At 34.2% G+C, this 19879-nt stretch overlaps 1 protein-coding gene across 1 annotated transcript in view; it reads left to right on the plus strand.

The window, feature by feature from the left end:
- The window catches only part of LOC111045567 (fatty acyl-CoA reductase wat), a 45119-nt gene extending 26241 nt beyond the window's left edge, over positions 1 to 18878 (plus strand). Inside the window, exons 3-8 of the mRNA XM_039435102.1 lie at positions 2267 to 2506; positions 4561 to 4706; positions 7296 to 7512; positions 14310 to 14671; positions 16265 to 16522; positions 18718 to 18878. Of these exons, the coding sequence (XP_039291036.1) occupies positions 2267 to 2506; positions 4561 to 4706; positions 7296 to 7512; positions 14310 to 14671; positions 16265 to 16522; positions 18718 to 18823 (1329 nt within the window). The 3' untranslated portion in view covers positions 18824 to 18878. The remainder of the gene's footprint in view (positions 1 to 2266; positions 2507 to 4560; positions 4707 to 7295; positions 7513 to 14309; positions 14672 to 16264; positions 16523 to 18717) is intronic.
- Positions 18879 to 19879: the final 1001 nt, after the last annotated feature.

The raw sequence follows: 19879 nt of genomic DNA on the forward strand, positions 1-19879 counted from the left end.
TAGGATAATAAATAAAGGGTACACCATTCAACAAACATGAAATATCAACAAGCAATAAATAAAAGAATATAGAGCAACAAAATATAAAAAATAATATGAGAATAAATATATATTGAAAAATATCACAGACTGCTCACTAAGGATTGACTTTGCTTCTTAGCATCAATATTAATACCATGTGCTTCTTTAATCAGTATATATCTGCTTTCAAATTATACAGCTCAGTTGTCAACTTGCTGTTGCTTGTCGAATAAAACTTATAAATCTTATTTCCAAATAAATGTGAAAATATAAATATAAAAATATAAATATCAGGGCTTTGGTTCGGCCTCTGGTGGGAATCGGATAAATCAATTTATCTCATGAACATGAGCTTTGTAAAAGATCTAATAAATTACTGATAAAAAGATAAATGAGTGAGCATATATAAATTTGATAAATCAAATATTAATGAATATTCCATCTGTGCATATTTAATAGTTAATTTCATAAATGTTTCTTAAAAATATTCCCTTCACATTTCAAGACTTGCGCAAGTTTTTATATTATTTTCAATTTTTAAATAACCCTTCGATGAGCTAGCTTTATTTGATCGTGATTATTTCGAAGCACTGAGGGCCCTCTCAATAATCTTTGCAAATGAACTCATGTGTCGATTTTTCACAATTATGATGGTGATCCGGATTCGTTTTGCATGTCCTCGGCCTTTCTGGTGGGCTGCTGTTGTCTTCTCCAATGGGATTATTCAAATTTAATGACTCATGTTATATTACAACTTCACTAAGTCTTATAAAATAATTTTTAATTATTCAACTTTAGATTTTTAAAACATACAATTATTTAAAAAGGGATCTAGTCTTGTGCCCTCTAAATTGGTGGCTGTCCCCGGTGACCTCTGGCAAGCAAGTGGGCTTGGATCTACCCTATTCTTTTACAACCACACTTCCGACTTTTCAATTTACATAAAATTTAAATATCCACTCTCATTGGTGGATTTAACTACTACACAATGACATAATTCGAAGTTGTCAAATAGTCCATACGAAACTGTTATATTACCATCCAATGAGTGAATATTTTAGTCTTAAATACTTAATTTATATTTGTTACATAAATCTGCATTCTACATAGACTACAATTTCTCACCATTTATAAAATAAATACATGTATTTTTGAATTAATTCGCTTTTGCCGCTGGTCAAATACTGCACTGTGATTGGCGTATCCTAAAAACTACAAGTGTATCCATGCGCTGAATAAAGTTACATCCCATTTCCTTCATCTTTTTATTTGTTTTTTACATTTTGTTCATGCTCATTTGATATAATAAACATTTCTGTGTTTCATAAAACGCTTTTTCTTTAACATTGAACTGGCATGCTTGTTTACTAACCCTCTGATCATAGTTTAAGCGAATGCTATTTATATGCAACTAAATTTGCCACAAGGTGTCTGGCTAATTCTCAAATTATACGGCTCGACCGATTACTTAGGTCGCCGACTAGTAAGTACCAAAGAGCCTAGCCTCAAAATATTATACATTTTATATTATTAAATAAATATCAATAATACTTTTATTTTCATTTGGCTGTTCAGAACCATAGCCTTGAGAGTCGTTATTATCTTATCTAGTGTTTGTTGACATCGTATCTGGTGATAACGATACAGCTGCTTGCTCGAGACCTATCAATTTCCTTTCATTCCATGATTTTGAGGAATATCCAAAATTATATTCTTACAAGGGATATCACATTTCAACCAGATCTGAATGTACTTTGTAATGGCTTCTCTTTAAACGAGCATTATTTGGAGTAAAATTGCAGCCTCTGTCTTGTCAGATGTTACCTCTGGAATTAACGGGTATTTTATTGTTTGAAGGCGTTATCGCTGATTACTGTGTAATGTAGTTACTATTACCAACATATTAAATTGCATGTTATAGCCATTGAGTACATACAGAAACGGTACAAAAAATATGAATAATTATTATTGCGATCAATAATCCAAATTGCGACTAAAACAATTCTTTGCTCTATTTTCTCAGTCACAAGTTTAATTACCAGATTGAAACCCTGATAAACATTAGAATCTCGGACTTAAAGTCCTCCACCTTATAACGTAATATTTGAAATGAAAAAAAAACCCTCAATTTCAAATAGAACCTTATGAAGATATTCAACATCTGGGTATTCACCTTACAGTTTGTAATATTATTACCGATTCAATTATTTGTGGCACGCAACAGATTTATGTTTTCCTGTTGCAGATTTTCCACAAACTGAACGCGAAAGCACGTCTGAAAGTGACCGGAATACCGGGAGATGTCGCCCAGCCACGTTTGGGAATCTCCAACGAACACCGCAAACTTCTAGAAGATTCGGTGAACATCGTGTTCCACGCAGCGGCAACGGTGCGATTCGACGAGCAGCTGCCGACCGCCGTTGCCATCAATGTGGCCGGGACTAAGGAGCTGTTCGATCTGGCCAGAAACATGAGGCACCTCAAGGTAGGTGCAGTTCATCCAGAATATGATAAAGGAAAGAATCGGCTTACACATGTACGGAATAGCAAAAACATTTCAACTTAATCAGTTCAGTAGTTAAGACTGATTAACTTGGAGTTTTGCATCTGGATTCTTAATTTAACAAGGATGGTTATGGGCTATTCTAAACTATTCAAGATTTCAGTAGGTCACGTTTTCAGTTTGTAAGTTCTTAATTAGACCCTTGCGAAGCACGGGTTACCTGCTGGACCAAAATATAATGAGAGATCGGACACTAGGCTACATGAATAGTTCATAGAGATAGTATATACAGAAACGGAGCAAAAATATAAATAATTATTATTGCGATCACATGATAATCCAGATTGCGACTAAAACAATTTCTTTACTTTATTTTCTCAGTTATCAATAAATTATTCACAAGTTCAATTACCAGATTGAAACCCTGATAAACATTGGAATCTTGGACTTAAAATCCTCCACCTTTAAACGTAATATTTGAAATGAAAATAAAATAAAACCACAATTTCAAATAAAACCTTATGAAGATATTCAACATCTGGGTGTTCACCTTATAGTTTGTAATATTATTACCGATTCAATTATTTGAATAGAGACAAATAGAACATGGACATCTATTTATTCATAGACAATAGATACAATGCCGACATAAAAATAGACAAATAGAATAGTTAGTTACAGTACTATTGGATAACAAGTTTCTATTGATTTTTCAGCTTTTCATGGTCGTAGGTTCAAGTAGCAAATAGAACTAAGTTGTAATAAATGGAAGTGGTGGAGAGCTACATGACCAGCCCACTCAGGATCAGGGAAGATCAAAATTAATAGATAAGAAATAATACCAATCAACAAAAATCATCAGATGTGGAACAAGGATTGGGGGTTATAGCACACAGTTTGAAATGGACAATATTATTGAACGGTGTAAGTTTGGGTAAAATCAGAAGAGTTGGAAGATCAAATCAAACTTTGAACTCGCATTCATCATTATTTATAAATATTGAGTTCAAATCACACACAGTGAACATATATAAATGTGGAACTATTAATTGATATAGATGAAAATGTTAATTCAGTAGAGTCAAGATGATCCCTCAAAGTGTTGAAAGGTTATATGATAGCTTTATTGAGACTTCAAATCAAAAGCTTACTTTCTACTTATAAGCGGAAATTGAGGATTTATCTTAGTAGGATATGAAGGAATTGTTCAAAGTAAATCCAATTTATAAGAGCTTATAACATAATTGGAATACAAGTTGAAAGACAATAATAATTCGAGTAAGAAAAAGTAAAAATATTCGTGACAAAACCAGTAATTCTAGTGGTTGAATGAGATGTCCCAAGAACAATTTGGGCCCAATCTAGCAATCACCCATCAAAAATTATCCAATTTACTGCAAAACTTACCTGGAGCACTGTTAAAGCATAAATCTCAACCATCTAATAGTAACTCTTTCTATTCTAGATAGTTTCGAATATGAAGCAGTATCATTATTTATCCTATTATCTCCGGAAAAATTATTGATCTGTAAACCTCTAGATATATGATTATTTAAGGTGCAATTAAAATGTGAAGTTCAAAAGAGCAGTCTTGTTCATTTTATTCTTCAGTCCTTGATAAGTAACCACACCTCCGTTCCACGCCACTTTATGCTGTTTTCTAAGATTGAATTGCAATAGAATTGATTAGCCTCCAATCATGGCTAGCTATTATCCGTTTGGAGGTAAAAAAACTACGGACTGTGGGACATGTATCATGTGACTAACATTAGACTGCTTATGAATGGAAATACCCATTGCTGATTATCTCATTCGCCGGATAACCTTGTTCAAATGATTGTTTTGTTAAAAAAACATCGATCTTCACAAAAACTCAACAAAGTATTGTTTAGCCACAAATCAATCATAACTTCCAGCTTTTATCACAGTTTTGTCACATATTGATCAATAATTAACACCAGTCTATTCTGATAATATCATTGAATTAACAGTAAAAAATTGTCATGACTTATTGAGGATTTAAATTTGTTTTGCAGGCGCTTGTACATGTATCAACTGCGTTTTCGAATTGTCAATTGGATGAGATTAGAGAAGAAATCTACGAGCCACCAACAACTCACCAGAAACTCATTCAGTTGACGCAAAGTATCGAGGGAAAATTCCTGAATGAAATCACACCAATGTGAGTAGACTATACGGGGACACATATCTAAACTTAAGTTTCATTTGTAAATCTGAATTTTTATTGGTTATAGATTGGAGAAAATTACCACAGCTATGTGTAGGTTGAAGAGCGAAGACGTTAAATTTATTGAAGTGATAAAATTAATAGAAATAGCAAGCTCTGAATATTTGGTGTAGGCCTCTTCTCTACAACTCCTCACACACACACACACACTCTCTCTCTAACCCACTATCACCCCCGTCCTCTCATTATATCTTCTGTCTCTCACCTTGTTCCATTTGTATTCTACCCCATTTATTGTGAGGATGCACTGCGTGAAAATTGCTCTTCGTTGGTCCTAAGACATGCTGTATAAAACCGCCTAACAAATATCGTGGACGCATTACCATTTATCGAGTGCCGGGCAAAGGGATTATTTTTTTCACTATAAGACTGAAAAAATAACGTTTAATAATTCTCTAGATAGATTTAATTAGGATATTATGAAAAATAAAATAGAAGATACTTCACATATCTTGGTGTACTAGCTATGTTTACAATCCAAAGTTTATGGATTCGGTACACCAAAAAATCTGTGCAAGATGGTAAGCGGTATAATTATTATTTGCGATTGCGAAGTGTCATGTTCATGATGGTCTGGAACGTTGAATGCCATTTTATATTAGATTTTCGTCAATCCTTGCAAAATTCTAGGGGAAAAATTATAAATAGCACTGGAAGAAAAACACTCGTGAATAAAACATAATCCGCTCGGCCTGATTCCCCTACTTCACGTTCATTTGAATATCTTCCATCATCAGTCGTGAATACAAACGATGCATCAACTTTTTATCACACACTGCGTTCAGAATTTTTCCATTCTGGGAACTGAAGCTCACGCATACAAGGATTACTTTCAGAGAGACTAAAAAGAGAACGTTTGTACTCTTTTTCACTCAGTGAGACTAGGATGACTGAGACTAAAGTTCCGCGGGTGAAACTAGAAAGAGTACAAAACCATTGTTGACGGTTGATCAGTTATTCATAGTGCACCATAGTGCACCGACACGATCATCATGAAATTTCCATACGAAACTCCTGGACAGAGATTTTGGGAGGCTATCGCGTACAGTAAACAGTGGGTCTTCCCGGTTATCAAAAACATTCTCTTCCAGTAGAGAATAGCGAATCTCTCCACTTATCAAACCAAATTATTGAGTCGGTTGTCGGCCGCTAAGAGCTTACTAAGTTGAACCAATGTCAAATATAAAATATGATGGGTAGTGGATATATAAACTAGTAGATAGCATTTGAATACTGGGATTTTACTTTCAAGGGCATGTATCTAACTTTTTAAATTGAATGAAATAAATATCCTTCAACCAAAAGAATCCTATAATAACAGAAAAACAATATTTCATGATCTTATCAAAAATCTCTCTACAATAATAATTTGTTTTGTTCTCTTACATAAATGAATAGAAGAAAAAACGTCACTAGGCCCAGCGTGTGTGAGGTTCACAATCTAATAGGCCTACATACAATTTCGAACTATCTTTACTAATATCAGTAGGAAGCATCTCTTAAATCAAATCATTTAAGAAATTTAGATCAATCACATCACAATGAAATAAATGATTCAAGATACCAGTATATTTGATGGTAAGTTTCGTGAACAATTCACGTAGGAAAAGTTTGAATTTAAGTTCAATAAACGAAAAGTTTAGTCAAGGTTGTGAGACAAGTCTCACAACTGCATTCAAGTGGAAATAAAAGACACATTTTTCACTTTAGCATGGAATACAAGTTTGCAGAATAGCCCACTGCTTCAATAACAAATGTTACCGGAAATGTTTATCGTAAATCGTTCTCGAAAACTTGCATAGTAACTTTAAATTGTTTCCAGAGAGAAAAATGGATGATAACGTCTTGAAGATGGAATTCGAGAAAGATAAACATGTCAGATGCAAACAATGACAAGCGAAGCTGTCCCATTTTTTCGTTTCTCAAAACGCTCTCTACAAATCCCCGAGAAATATGAGGAAAACGTCTCTAAACTGTTCAAAAGTACCTGGTCACCTCACTCTGCTTTTCCTTCTCTCTCTCAACATTCTCCATGTCTGAGTTTCTATTACTCCTCTTACTCTCTCTCTCTAGGACTCGTCACGTTTCCTCTTGCAGACCTACTTCCACTTTTCCTTGATACAATAGTTTGTTGTCTCTTCAGTGTGAATTCAGAAGCTCCAAATGATAAGCTCACAGCTCGGGTTGTCACAAGCAACAAGTTTGGAGTAATGAGCTATTTAGTCATGTTTGGAAGCCACTTATTTACAAAGAAGGTGACAAATTTATTTGAATTTTTATCCAAACGAGGAAAGCTTACATTTGAAAAAAAAAACATGTGATGAAAATAACTCGTTGAAATAGAAAATTTCTCTCCTTAGAAATCTCTAGGGAAAAAAACGTTACCATCCCGAAATTCTATTCAGTTCTATTCAATATTGAGAATACTGATTAGTTATAGCCGATTGACTTCATATGGAAAATTGAAAATATTGTGATAATGTTTATTCATGATTATTCCAATTCTATTCGCGAATTTTATAGAATCCTGGACAAGAGGCCAAACACTTACGTCTACACAAAAGCAGTGGCTGAGGAAGTTGTCAGAACACTGAGCAAAGGACTACCAGTGAGCATTTTCAGACCTGCCATTGGTAAGAAATCTTCAATCTTACAATTGTATTGGAATCTTCCAATAGAAATAGATTTCTTAGAATCGTATATGAAGTCGCATCTTTCTTTAATAAGAAAAGCATATCCAGCTCTCATTCAGTTGTGATTCAGGCACTTGCCACTAAGTCTCAAGCACTTTTCCATTACTCTGAAAAATTCATTCATTTCCAGTGATAGCTGTGATACTATTAAAAAAAACAAAAAAAAAACACCGTAATTCACATCAAACTATTAAAGTTTTCCTGTGAATATACTCAATGTTTTCCAAAATCCCATTCAATGAATGCTGATAGTTTGCAGAGAATCTCACTGAAAAGAAATCATTAGAGGGCTTTTGATGAATTTAAGAATAAGAATTTTATTTGCCATTAAACATATAAACATCAATGCAATAGGCTTCGTCAAAATATAAATTTGAAATACATATTACAATATAATATATAACATGAAAACTAATTATAGCTCACAGTCTAGCAATACTACTAATATCACAGTCTAGAAATTCTCTTAAGTTATAAAATGGATTCTTTTTCAGCCAATTCTTTACCACTAATTTAAAGCTTTTTTCTTGCAAATTTCTTATTGCTATGGGGATTTTATTAAACATTACATGCCTCTGATACATATGACTCCTATGAGTTCTAGACAATCTTACATAGGGTGTGAGAAGGTCACCGTTTTGTCTGGTATTGTAATTATGGTTATCACTATTTTGAAGATAATTTCCCAAATTGTTTCTCACCTGGATTAGATTGTAGTAAATATACAATGAAGTCACAGTCATTATACCGAATTTAATAAAACTCTCTCTACAGGAATCTCTTTGCTGCAGGTTAGCAATAATTCTGATGACTTTTTTCTGTAGTATTAACACCCTTCCTGCATTGCTGCTGTTCCCCCACAGCATAACTCCATAACTGATGAGTGAGTGGAACAGGCCAAAATAGGTCATCAGTAGTGTTTGAGTACCTACGCAATATTTTAACTTCCTTATAAGATAGACTACTCTTGAAATTTTCCTGCATACAAACTCCACTTGCTCTTTCCATGTTAACTTATTATCTAAATATAAACCTAACAATTTGACTGATCTATTCTCACAAACATTGTTCGCCAATGAAAAATATATATTCTCAGTCTTATCATTATTAATTGCTAATCTATTAGATTCAAACCAGGCCGTAGACAATTGGATACTCTCTATCAACCTTGCTGTAACGTCTTCCTGTCTTTTTTGAGAGCACATCAATGATGTGTCGTCTGCATACAGTATTGGTAGACAATTATTAGATGATACACTACAATGAAAGTCATTCATGAATATTAGAAATAGGAATGGGCCCAATATCGACCCTTGAGGTACTCCTGCTATCACCTTTACAACTTCTGACTTCTTACTGTTTATAATTACAACTTGTCTCCTATTCTGCAGATAAGACATGATTACATTTAGCTCACTGCCCAAGATACCATAGTGGCGTAATTTATTCTCTAGAATCGTGTGTGATATGCAGTCGAATGCTTTTTGTAAATCTATTAGACACACACCTGCAATTAACTTATTCTCAAATGCTTCTAATATCCTATTAACAACAGTCTCAACGGCTGTTATGGTAGAATGTTTCGGTCGGTAACCATATTGATGTTCATAGAGTAAGTCATTGGAATTAAAATAGTCGTACAATTGAACAAACATACAGGCTTCAATAATCTTACCTATTATAGGAACTAAAGCTATTGGTCTGTAACTATTAGGCTGCGTTTTATCACCTTTCTTGTAAACCGGAGTTACCTTACTGAGCTTTAAGCAATCTGGAAATTTTCCACCCATAAGAACTGAATTAATCAGAAATGTAAGAGGTGTCAGTATACCTTCTATGAAACCTTTGACAACGACATTGCTCAGGCCATAAATATCACCTGCTGATGAAGTGCTTAGATTTTTTACAATGTCAAGAACCAGCTTTGGTTCCACTTTTTTCCATTTGAAATTATTATTTTCTAAGTTCAAAGGCATTTTAAATTTATTTAACAAAATTGAATGATTCTCAGAAGGTACGTTACTAGCATTAATAGCACATGATACATTTATAAAATAATTGTTTAAAACATCTGCTGATATAGGTGGCTCTTGCTGTTTATATCCAGAAGTTGCTGACTCAGTTTTTATAATATTCCATGCCGCTTTACACAAATTTTTTGCTCTAGTAATACAGTCATCATTGGTCTTAATTTTAGAGTTTGTAATGGCTTTCCTATAATCTCTTTTAAATTTCAAGAAGTTTTGCCTATCTTCAATGTCATGACTATACTTCCATCTATTATACAAAATAATCAGCCAATTTCTCATATTTGCTATTTGAGGTGTGTACCACTTGTTACAAGATTTTTTCTTAGCACTTTCAACATAAGTAATTACAGGACAACATATATTAAAATGATTCAATATTACATTCATAAAATTTTCAAAAGCTACATTCAAATTTTCATTGTAACAGTTCTGAGACCAGTTAACATTCAAAAATCTATTCTTAAGTTCTAATAATCTATCATCAGTTATTAATCGTTTGGTTACAGTCTTGTTTCGTACATTCCCAGTCTTAGAATCTTGTACAGAAATCTCCAGCCACACCCCTGCATGATCTGACAATCTTCCTTCACCAGCAATGATACTTTACATAAATCAGGTTGAATATCAGTGATAATATTATCTAGGCAAGCTTGCCCCCTAGTGGGCAACTTATTCGCACAATAAACATTAAAAGACCTAAGAAGATTTAAAAAATCATTACAAGCCAAACTGTTAACATCCAAGATATTTACATTAAAATCTCCTGCCAATATAATAGATTTACAACATTTTGTGAGAATATATTCCAACAGATTTTCAAGATACACAAAGAAAGTCTTTACATCAGAGTTCGGAGTCCTGTATACATTTATTACAATAATAGAATTCTCAATAAGCTTGATGGCTGAAGCCTCACATAGAAAATCAGTGCAAAGATTGGCTACGTCGATAACTTCAAAAATGTTATCTTTCTTAACATATATGGACGATCCCCCGTGTGACTGTGGTGGCTCTCTACAATAGAAACTAGCAAGCACGTAATTAGATGGCACATAACAATCTATTTCATCTCTCACACACCAGTGTTCACACATACATAAAACATCCACTGGTTTGTTTACAAGTTCAGCTTCTATCATACTCAATTTATTTCTGATGGATTGTATATTAATATGAAGAATAGATAATTTCAATTTATTAATAGAAATATTTCTATCAGCACCACCTTTGAGATTGTTACGGTTATAAACTGGAATCTTATATGAATCACTTGTCGAAATGGCAACATCAGTCACAGTTTGTGTGCATACAGGCGTAGTAATCGAATCAGACCTTCGCTCCTCTACTCTTCTAAAAAAGAACCATGTTGGGGAGTAATAGGAGGAAATGAACTCAAGTATGTGAAATGATCATTCACACACTCTACAATCCTATCACTCACGTATTTTTTCCCAAGTATATTCAAATGCATACCATGGCCTGTGAAGAATCTTCGTCTCCGTCTTGGGTTGCATCCATTTTCCACTAGTATTTCGGGTCTCAGTTCTCTTTCATGCTTCCTGAATACTTTTCCAAATGACTTCTCAACTACCTTTTTATAAATATCCCATGCTAATCTACGTTTTCCTCTTTTGTTAAGGTGCAAGCCATGACCTGTATGTAGTGATCTTTCATATGCCCAAACACTAACAATCTTCACAGATCCCCCTTGATAGAACTTAGGTATATTTCTGATGACTCTATTGATACGATTGATTCTGATGTTTTCTATCGAATTCTCTCGAAGATCGTATCTATATGGAACAGTAGTGAGAATAAAGTTTGTATGCTTGTATGCCTCTATCACTTTCACAAGACGTTCTGTAAAGTTTTTCAAGAGATCCTCTGTACTAGAGTAATAGTATCGGCTTGATCTTTGATACTGAGGAGTTGTGTGAAATTGAGGCCCCACTCTTATCTTCAGGAACCACAAGTACATTTTTTTGATTACTTTTTATTGCAGAATGAAAAATGAAATTCCAAAGTTTGTGTCAGGAAACTTCATAAGAATCTTTGAAGCTACTGTACCTCATACCATGTAGACCTATTTGGAATTAATAAGAAACATGCCTCTGCTCTGAGAGGGCATCAGTTTGATAACGCAACTACTGAGAACAATCAGGCCAATTATCAAGAGCAACTTATATTTGAAGTGATGAAGCTCTTACCTATTTTCCACTCAAAACTTGCAAAATTCAACAAGGAATTTCCTTATTCAGGATGGATTTATGATTGAGTTAAAAACAACATCTACAAGTCTTCCATCATTAGTCTTTCTTTCACTAGTCAACAAGTCTTACTTTTATTATATTTTAGATAATTTAATATTTCCCTTTGTAACCATTTCCTTGTAGCATCAGTTATTAGAGTAATAGCATCGGCTTGATCTTTGATACTGAGGAGTTGTGTGAAATTGAGGCCACTCTTTTATCTTTTTTACTTTTTACTTACTAAAGGAATCCTTTTTTACTTTTTCTTATCTTCTTTCACTTACCGTTTATTATTATTACATTTTGGTTGGATTGTGCTGTCATGTTGAGCTTTGTTTGATTTATGCATATGTATTCATGAGTGCGAAATAGATAAATTTGAAAATCAACGTCTCCTTTGTGGGAAATAAACTTCGGACTTTACACAACAAGATACAAAGTCAATGATGCTTGGAAAGAGAGCAAATTATAGTTTGAAGAATCAAACCCAACATCACTCAACCAATCATAACATTTACTCAGTTTCAAATCAAAATGCACCATTTTCTAGTAGGAGAGAATATATTCTTAAAGAGTAGGCCTATAAGTGAATTGTATGTACAAGCTTTTTCAAAACAATGCTAGAAACTTCTTTTAATATTTCGTTATGCTTCTCGAAAAATGAAAAATTTATGCTGAAATAAATAGGAACATAGGTAGTATAATTGAGAATCGAATATTCCAGTTCATTATTCAGGATCACTGGAGTTGCGCTGAGGCTTCATCAGTTCTCTATTAGTCTTATTTATAATATAAGACCAAGAAAATATTTAGAAAATATAAACTTTCTAAAAGACGCATCTTTTTCATTTCATAGTTAGAGAAAACTAGCATAAATCAACTGAAAACTACATTTGATTATTATAGCAAGCACTATAGACCAGAATACGAAAAACTATCCGAAATTTTGAAAATCGAATAGATGGATGGAGCCACAAAGTAAGTAGTTGGTTGGCCACCTAGTAGATAGTTCTAATTAATATACGTAGAATACATTATTCTGTAGGCCTACTTGTATTCTAGGTACATTGGTTCTATTCATTGAGAATGAATGAATAGAACGTTATCAACATGTGGATTGTATAGTTTTTTAATAAGATTACATTTTGTATGACTTGATGTGATGGAATCTTGAAAAGAGGCCTATAACAATTCAACCTCGGTCAATTAAGAATCTATATGCAAAATTTCAAGTTAATCAGTCCAGTAGTTCAACGTGATGATGCGTCATTCGTGAATTTCCTATATCATACGTTCTTTAATATAGTATGGATAACTTTCCATATAGTATTGGGGCCGACCTTCTATCCATTTGAGATTCGATCATTGCAATGTTTATCTGGGAGGAAAAAGTGGGAAAAGTTGTGAAGAGACATTAAAGAGCCCTCCCAAGGGAATGAATATTCACTCCCAATATTTCTCCGCCACAGTGGCTGTTTTTCTGTCAACCATTCATTTTCGCTTCTCCAACTTTCATCATTTCCAAGACAGTATCAACTTTCTGCTCAACTCATCTTTTTCACTTCCTGCGAGAGAAGTGAAAAGTTGCTCTGCTCGCTCATCCAGCACATATGCGATTGCTTTTCGCAACTTCTCTCACCACTTTTGTACACGAAATGATGTAGAGTTCTTTCACATGGTAGTGCACCACCAAATAATGATATTCCAGTTTTTGAGGCCTACTAAGTTAATCCAAGTAACATAGCTCATCCATTTTCGGTATTTTGGAGCCCATCCTACACTGTATTTTTCTATTATCATCCTTCATATAAACAATGCTTATTATAATTATCTAGTACTCATGTGGTCTGCATCACTCAGGCAATCAAATAAATTGATTTCAATAGCCGGTTATATCCCAGTTACGTATGAAATATGATTCTTAACTGTAAATACATTGGTAATCAGAGTTCTCTACAATTATTGATTACAGACAATGTCTCTGATGTTTAAACTGCCGTCACTATTATTATATCGGTGACGTTTTTGAAAGAAGTTAAGAAGAGCATTATAGTCCATACAAAATTACTTTTTACTTGGAGGGATGTGCGCAGCAGAGAAAAATAGGAATACAGCGATGGCGATGTTGCCGTTCTACAGCGGCCAGCGTTCTCAATTTCTTTTATAGTGAGTCTTCAAGTTCTCATGATACACATATGAAGTTTCCTCTCTGGAAGCACTGAGTTGACTAAGTCTCATCGACAAATTTGCAACTGAGCTTCTACCTATGACTATTCATCACTGTAATTGGCTGATCTCCCTCCATTCCTCTGCGCCGCATATTCTTCTAAGTCAAAAGTAGCTTTGTATGGGCTATAAATGAGATCACTTATTCAGCATTTAGCATCAATATGCTATCATATTAGAATTAGTTTATTACGTTTTTTTTTGAAAATTATTACCAAATAATCATGATACGTGATCAATGAGAGGATGATGTTGATGAAAGCATCCAAAGATATAGACGGGCTCCAAACCAACTGTAAGTTTCATCTTCTGCTATGTTGTTGTCTACAGGAGAAATAGCACAACATAACTGGAAACACAACTCAACACTATTTAGTTGTATGTCTACAGCTTATAATTTTCTTCCACAGAACCATAGAAGACTCGAACCAAAACGAGAACGAACCAGCGGAAGAAGTAGTTCACGAGGAGCCAACCGTCTACAACTATGTGAGCTCGACGCAGCGACCAATCACCTGGAAGCAATTCTCCGAGCTGGCAGTCACACACGGCGAGGAGTGTCCCCCCACCCAGTCCTTATGGTGCTTCTGCCTCACTCTCAACAAATACTTCCTCATTCACTATCTCTACGTTCTCTTCTTGCACTTCCTGCCAGCCATTGTCATGGACGGCATTGCCATGGTCTTTGGCAAGAAAGCTGGGTGAGTTGATTCAAAATACAATAAAATAACTATAATAATTCAAATATAATTGTAAAAACACAGTTTTATGTATGTCACAACCAAAGACCTTAAAGATGCATAGACTCACATGCAGCGCTAGTGTCGTACTTGAAATTGATATCGGCCATTGAGGGGGCAACCTATAAGAGTATTATATACCAATGCCTTTGTAATCTATAATATTACAAATAATATAGATATAATATCTCGTGCTAAAATACCCCAATGGCGGCCTTCAATTTCAAGTAAGAGCTATCATTGGGAAAGTCATAGGCATTGTGGGTCTATATCTCTTCAAGGTCTCTGGTCACATCCACATTTATTAGATTTTTACACAGGACTCCAGTTTCGTGTTGAAACCAACAGGTATTCAGCTGCAGTGACAACACTTACACAACACGGGCCGGTTTCCGAGCTAAAGTTCTAGACTTTAAACAACTGAGTCAGAAATTATTTAGGAATGTTTAATTTCGTTAACGAAAAACGTTTCCATTATTATAGAAATGAGAGAAGAATATCATAAAAACTATGACTAGCCCCGTTCCGGAAAGCCAATTTTATGACTCCAGCTGTTTAAAGTCTAGCTGAATCCTTAAAACTTAGCTGAAAAAATCCTTTTAAACTTAGCTGAATCACGAGCTCGGAAACCGTCTCTAGTGTTGGTTACACTGGTGGTGTAAATGGTTCTACACGACACTGGTTGTGTAACCAACACTACAGCTGAAGATGTGTTGGCTTCAACACGAAACTGCAGTCCTGTGTAATAGAAAGTCTAATAATGTGGATGTGACAAAAATAAAACTGTGTTTTTCAATTATGAAAAAAATCCACAACATCGATTTTCATCCAACTAATTCACTTGTATATTTTTAGCGATACTATTGACGGAAATTAGAAGTTTGTTATGTATTATATGTAAATTGTCTATTTCATCTAAAGTCATCATTTCATTTATCAAAGGATAATTTGAATCTTCTAAGATAAAACTTTCCCGACTAGTGCAGTACTCTATGCAACGCCAGGTGATTGATTTATTATCTCATTTTATTAAACATTAATAGACCAAGTTGAAGTGCAGAACAAACTTGATTGAATATGTCAATCCAAATGGTCGCTGAACTTTGACAATTATCGTTGAAATCAATAGATATAGTTCTCCAAATAGTCTCAAGATCCTTATGCAACATGGAATCACAGAAAAATAACTCCTCTATCATGAGTGCTCTTGTAGAAAAGACGGATGATTAGTTTGCATAAATGCTACTGGTGAAAGTAAATGTTCACTCTGAAATGAATTCTCTCTCTATAGTCAGATGTAAATCGTGACGATTACGAATTGAACAAGGAACCTTTAGGTGTGTAGTGAAGCTATACTCGTACTTGCTCATAGATGATCAGCATGAATCATTAGACGGCTATGGAAAATAATAGACCAATCATGAGCACTTGTATGCTTGCAGATATTGATATATTGAGAACTCATGAACTTATATACTTGATTGAATGTTCTCAGTGATGAAAGTGTTTCTGTTTGAAGGCTGCCCTTGAAAAGTTTTGTTTTTGTGTTTCTAGAATGATGGGAATCTACAAAAAAGTCAACAAGTTCTCAGAGGTGTTGTCCTACTTCACCACGAGAGATTTCGCATTTCACAACGACAACGTTCAGAGTTTGTGGCGGATTCTCTCTCCGCAGGACAAGGAAATGTTCCCATTCGATTTATCCAGCCTGGATTGGGACGAGTACTTCCACTACTATGTCAGGGGCGTCAGAAAGTACCTGATGAAGGAAGACCCTGCCACGATACCTCAGGCAATGAACAAGTACAAAAAGTAAGTTTGTTTCATGGATTAGGTTGACTTTGAAATGGTTCCACTCCCATGGGATATCTTGAAACCGAAGAAATCAAATCGAGTCTCAACACATCCAAAAGATTAGTGTCTTTAGCTTACAGGACTTGAAAAATGATACTTGTTCTTATTATTTGCATGATACTTCCAGTATCATACTAGATTGCTTGATATTGTATTCTCGTCTTCTTTCTGAGAGCATACGATTATACAAATTATGAAGCTCCCACCGAATGAATATTATTATAACCTCCCAGTTGTATGAATTATTTAACAATACATGTTTCACAGTTCCATCATACTATGTAGTTATTCTTCAATAATTACTATTTGAAGTAGATCTGTCTCCTTGGTCAGCTCTGAGTCAATGATATAAGACATTTCTATAATATTCCAAGACTCAACATCCCTTGGATAATCCCTTTTTTATTTTTAAATTTTCATAAACGATTCATTCAAAGATTGTGGAGAGTTAATATACATAATTCCAAGTTCCTGGTATTTATCATATTAGGTGATTATTTTTTCAACTCTCTGGCTTGCGGATAATCTATAGCTTATATGGATGGCTCCTCCTTGATACAATAGGCTTCTATTGTATCGCCATAATATGAATGGGAAGTAGATATTTCTCAGAACTTGACGATTTTATTTGGAAAATAATAAATAATAGCTATCTGAACTAACCTCTGTTCTTTTAGAACGAATAAGATGGATATCATTCGCTATAGTAAATCTCATTTTCGAAGACCAAAATTAAATATAAACTTCTTCAACATAGTATACTACTTTTCTCTGATCACTCACTTCCAAAGCGTAATGCACCAAAAACTCCACAAATTGACGCAATTGAAAATCGATCCCTAAACCGAGTTGGGAGAGAGAGATAGCAGATGCTTGCAAACGATGCCAATTTCCTCAACATAACATTTTCAAGCATATTATAACGATTGTACTCACCATATCATGTTTTACAAGCTCAATTGAAGCCTTCACAGTATTGTAAAACAAAATAATACCGTATCATTTTCCTCCTACGCCCTTGACATCGTTCTCCTTCAGGTTGCGATACAAAGTCAATATGATTCGAGATATCATGAGATAACAAAAAGTATTGGGAGCTTTATCTCGCATTCTGTCAACAAATGAATTGAATTATTTGAACGAACTGTTCGTCCCAAACTTATTTGTATTTAAGACTTTCTATTAATGTTTTTTATCAGTATCTATTCGAAATGATGCAATATGAGATTCCAGATAGATAGGTGTAACAGAGCTTAATTTACAGGCTCATAATATCCACGATAAAAAACAGGTTCCAACAAGAATTTCAAGTTGAAGAATCGTGATGTGAAGTCTATTACCATCGAAGAACATCAATAAATATTCAACAGGAGATGATTGATACGAGTGTATGATTGTTGGGTTTGGAAGAATTTCGTTGATGCTCCAGTATCTAAATTGAGTTTCCATCTCAACTCCGTATTTTCGCTTCAAGTATCGTGAGAAGTTGATGGAATGCACTTGAATGATCGTTTCACCACACGACAAGTGTATTCGCTTGAAATGAGAGATGGATTGGAGAGTGCATTCGATCAATAATGTGTTGAGTACGAGAAACGCGTTGCCCTCCAATACTTGGGAGATCGTGAAGACTTGACTACATTATTTTCATCAATGCTCATGTATTATTGATCCCAATCCAGGAATAAAAAATCCATACATATCCATCTAAGTATAACTATTACCTAGATTTGTAGAGAAATATGTATGAAATTATAAAGCTCTGCAGTTCGAGTATGATTATATTCATTACAAAGAATATAATTATGTATGTTATTCATAAATATTTTTCAATTTTGTATGATGATAATCGTGATATCATCGCGCCCTCTTGCATAAGTCTCTCTCAGACTCAATATGGATAGTGAGTAATGACGAATAGCTTCAACTATATAATATTACTAACCGTGCTTATGCGTTATGGTTGAACTCGATTTATGTTTGTTTGTACTAGGTAATACAGGTATAGTTACTACTGTAGTAGGTACTAGTTAGTCATTTCCTTGTATTCGTAATACGAATACAAACTAACTATAAATTCTCTTATTTACAGAGAGGGGGAAAGCTGAACTAATCATGACCAATAAACATTTAAATGATGAACTCTGTTACAGATTCAAATTTCTGCACCGAGCGCTGAAGCTGGTCATCGCCTTTCTCTTGTTGAGATTGCTGTGGACCAATCTTGTACCAATATTTCTACGTGTTTCTGTGCATTGAGGCAACTGAGAATTGCAAATGATTGCTACTGAATTAAGGAAAAACATAGAAACTGGAAAAATATTAACGCGATTTAGGACATGAAGAGTCGTTTATAAATGACACCATATGAATACATTGAAGAAATCGATAATAAAACAAATATGTAAATGGAAAAACTATTGACTAATGTATGCTTACATGTTTATGATAAAACTAAATTCGTAGTGTTGTACTGGTTGAAATGAATCTGGTCATTTAAACTATACTGGGGATTTTCCTTAATTACTCTTGTTATTTCTAAAGCCTCTAGAATATTCAAAGATCTGCCTTTGTTATTAACATGCAGAAACTCAACATTCTCCTTAACTGTGAACTTGTGATTATTTGTTATCAAATGTTCTGCAAAGTTAGATTCCCCATTTTGTTTATTCCAATCTCTGATGTGTTCTTTAATTCTACTTTTGAAACTTCTACCAGTCTGACCCACGTAACAAGCATTACAATCATCACATTTAAGTTTGTACACCCCGCTTTTATCCCAAATATCAATTTTGTCTTTACTCCAGCTAAATAGACTATTTAAAATCGGTTTGGTCTTGAAAGCAACATGAAATCCATTCCTCTTCAATTCCCTACCTATCTTATCAGATACAAGGCCTAAATATGGGATTGTTATCCAAGTCTTCTCCTCACAGTTTGAGCCTACAAAGCTAGAATTGATTGAAATTTGTCTATTAATTTTACTCAATAATCTGTCCACCATACTTTCTTCATACCCATTTGTGACAGCTATCTGTTTAATTTTAGTGATCTCAATATCAAAATCATGATTGCTCATAGGTATTGTTAGTGCTCTATAGACCATGCTATTGAAAGCAGCAAGTTTGTGAGAAATAGGATGACAAGAATGAAGAGGAATGATAACATCAGTATGGGTTGGTTTTCTGAAAATAGAAAACTTGTGAAAACCAGTGCTATGATCTATTCTTAAATCTAGAAAATTCAATACACAATCCTGTTCTACCTCTACAGTGAATTTTATACTCTGATGTAATCCATTCAGATAGGAAAGAA

Source organism: Nilaparvata lugens, chromosome 8, assembly GCF_014356525.2.
Source record: "Nilaparvata lugens isolate BPH chromosome 8, ASM1435652v1, whole genome shotgun sequence".
NCBI classification, from domain to species: Eukaryota; Metazoa; Arthropoda; class Insecta; order Hemiptera; family Delphacidae; genus Nilaparvata; species Nilaparvata lugens.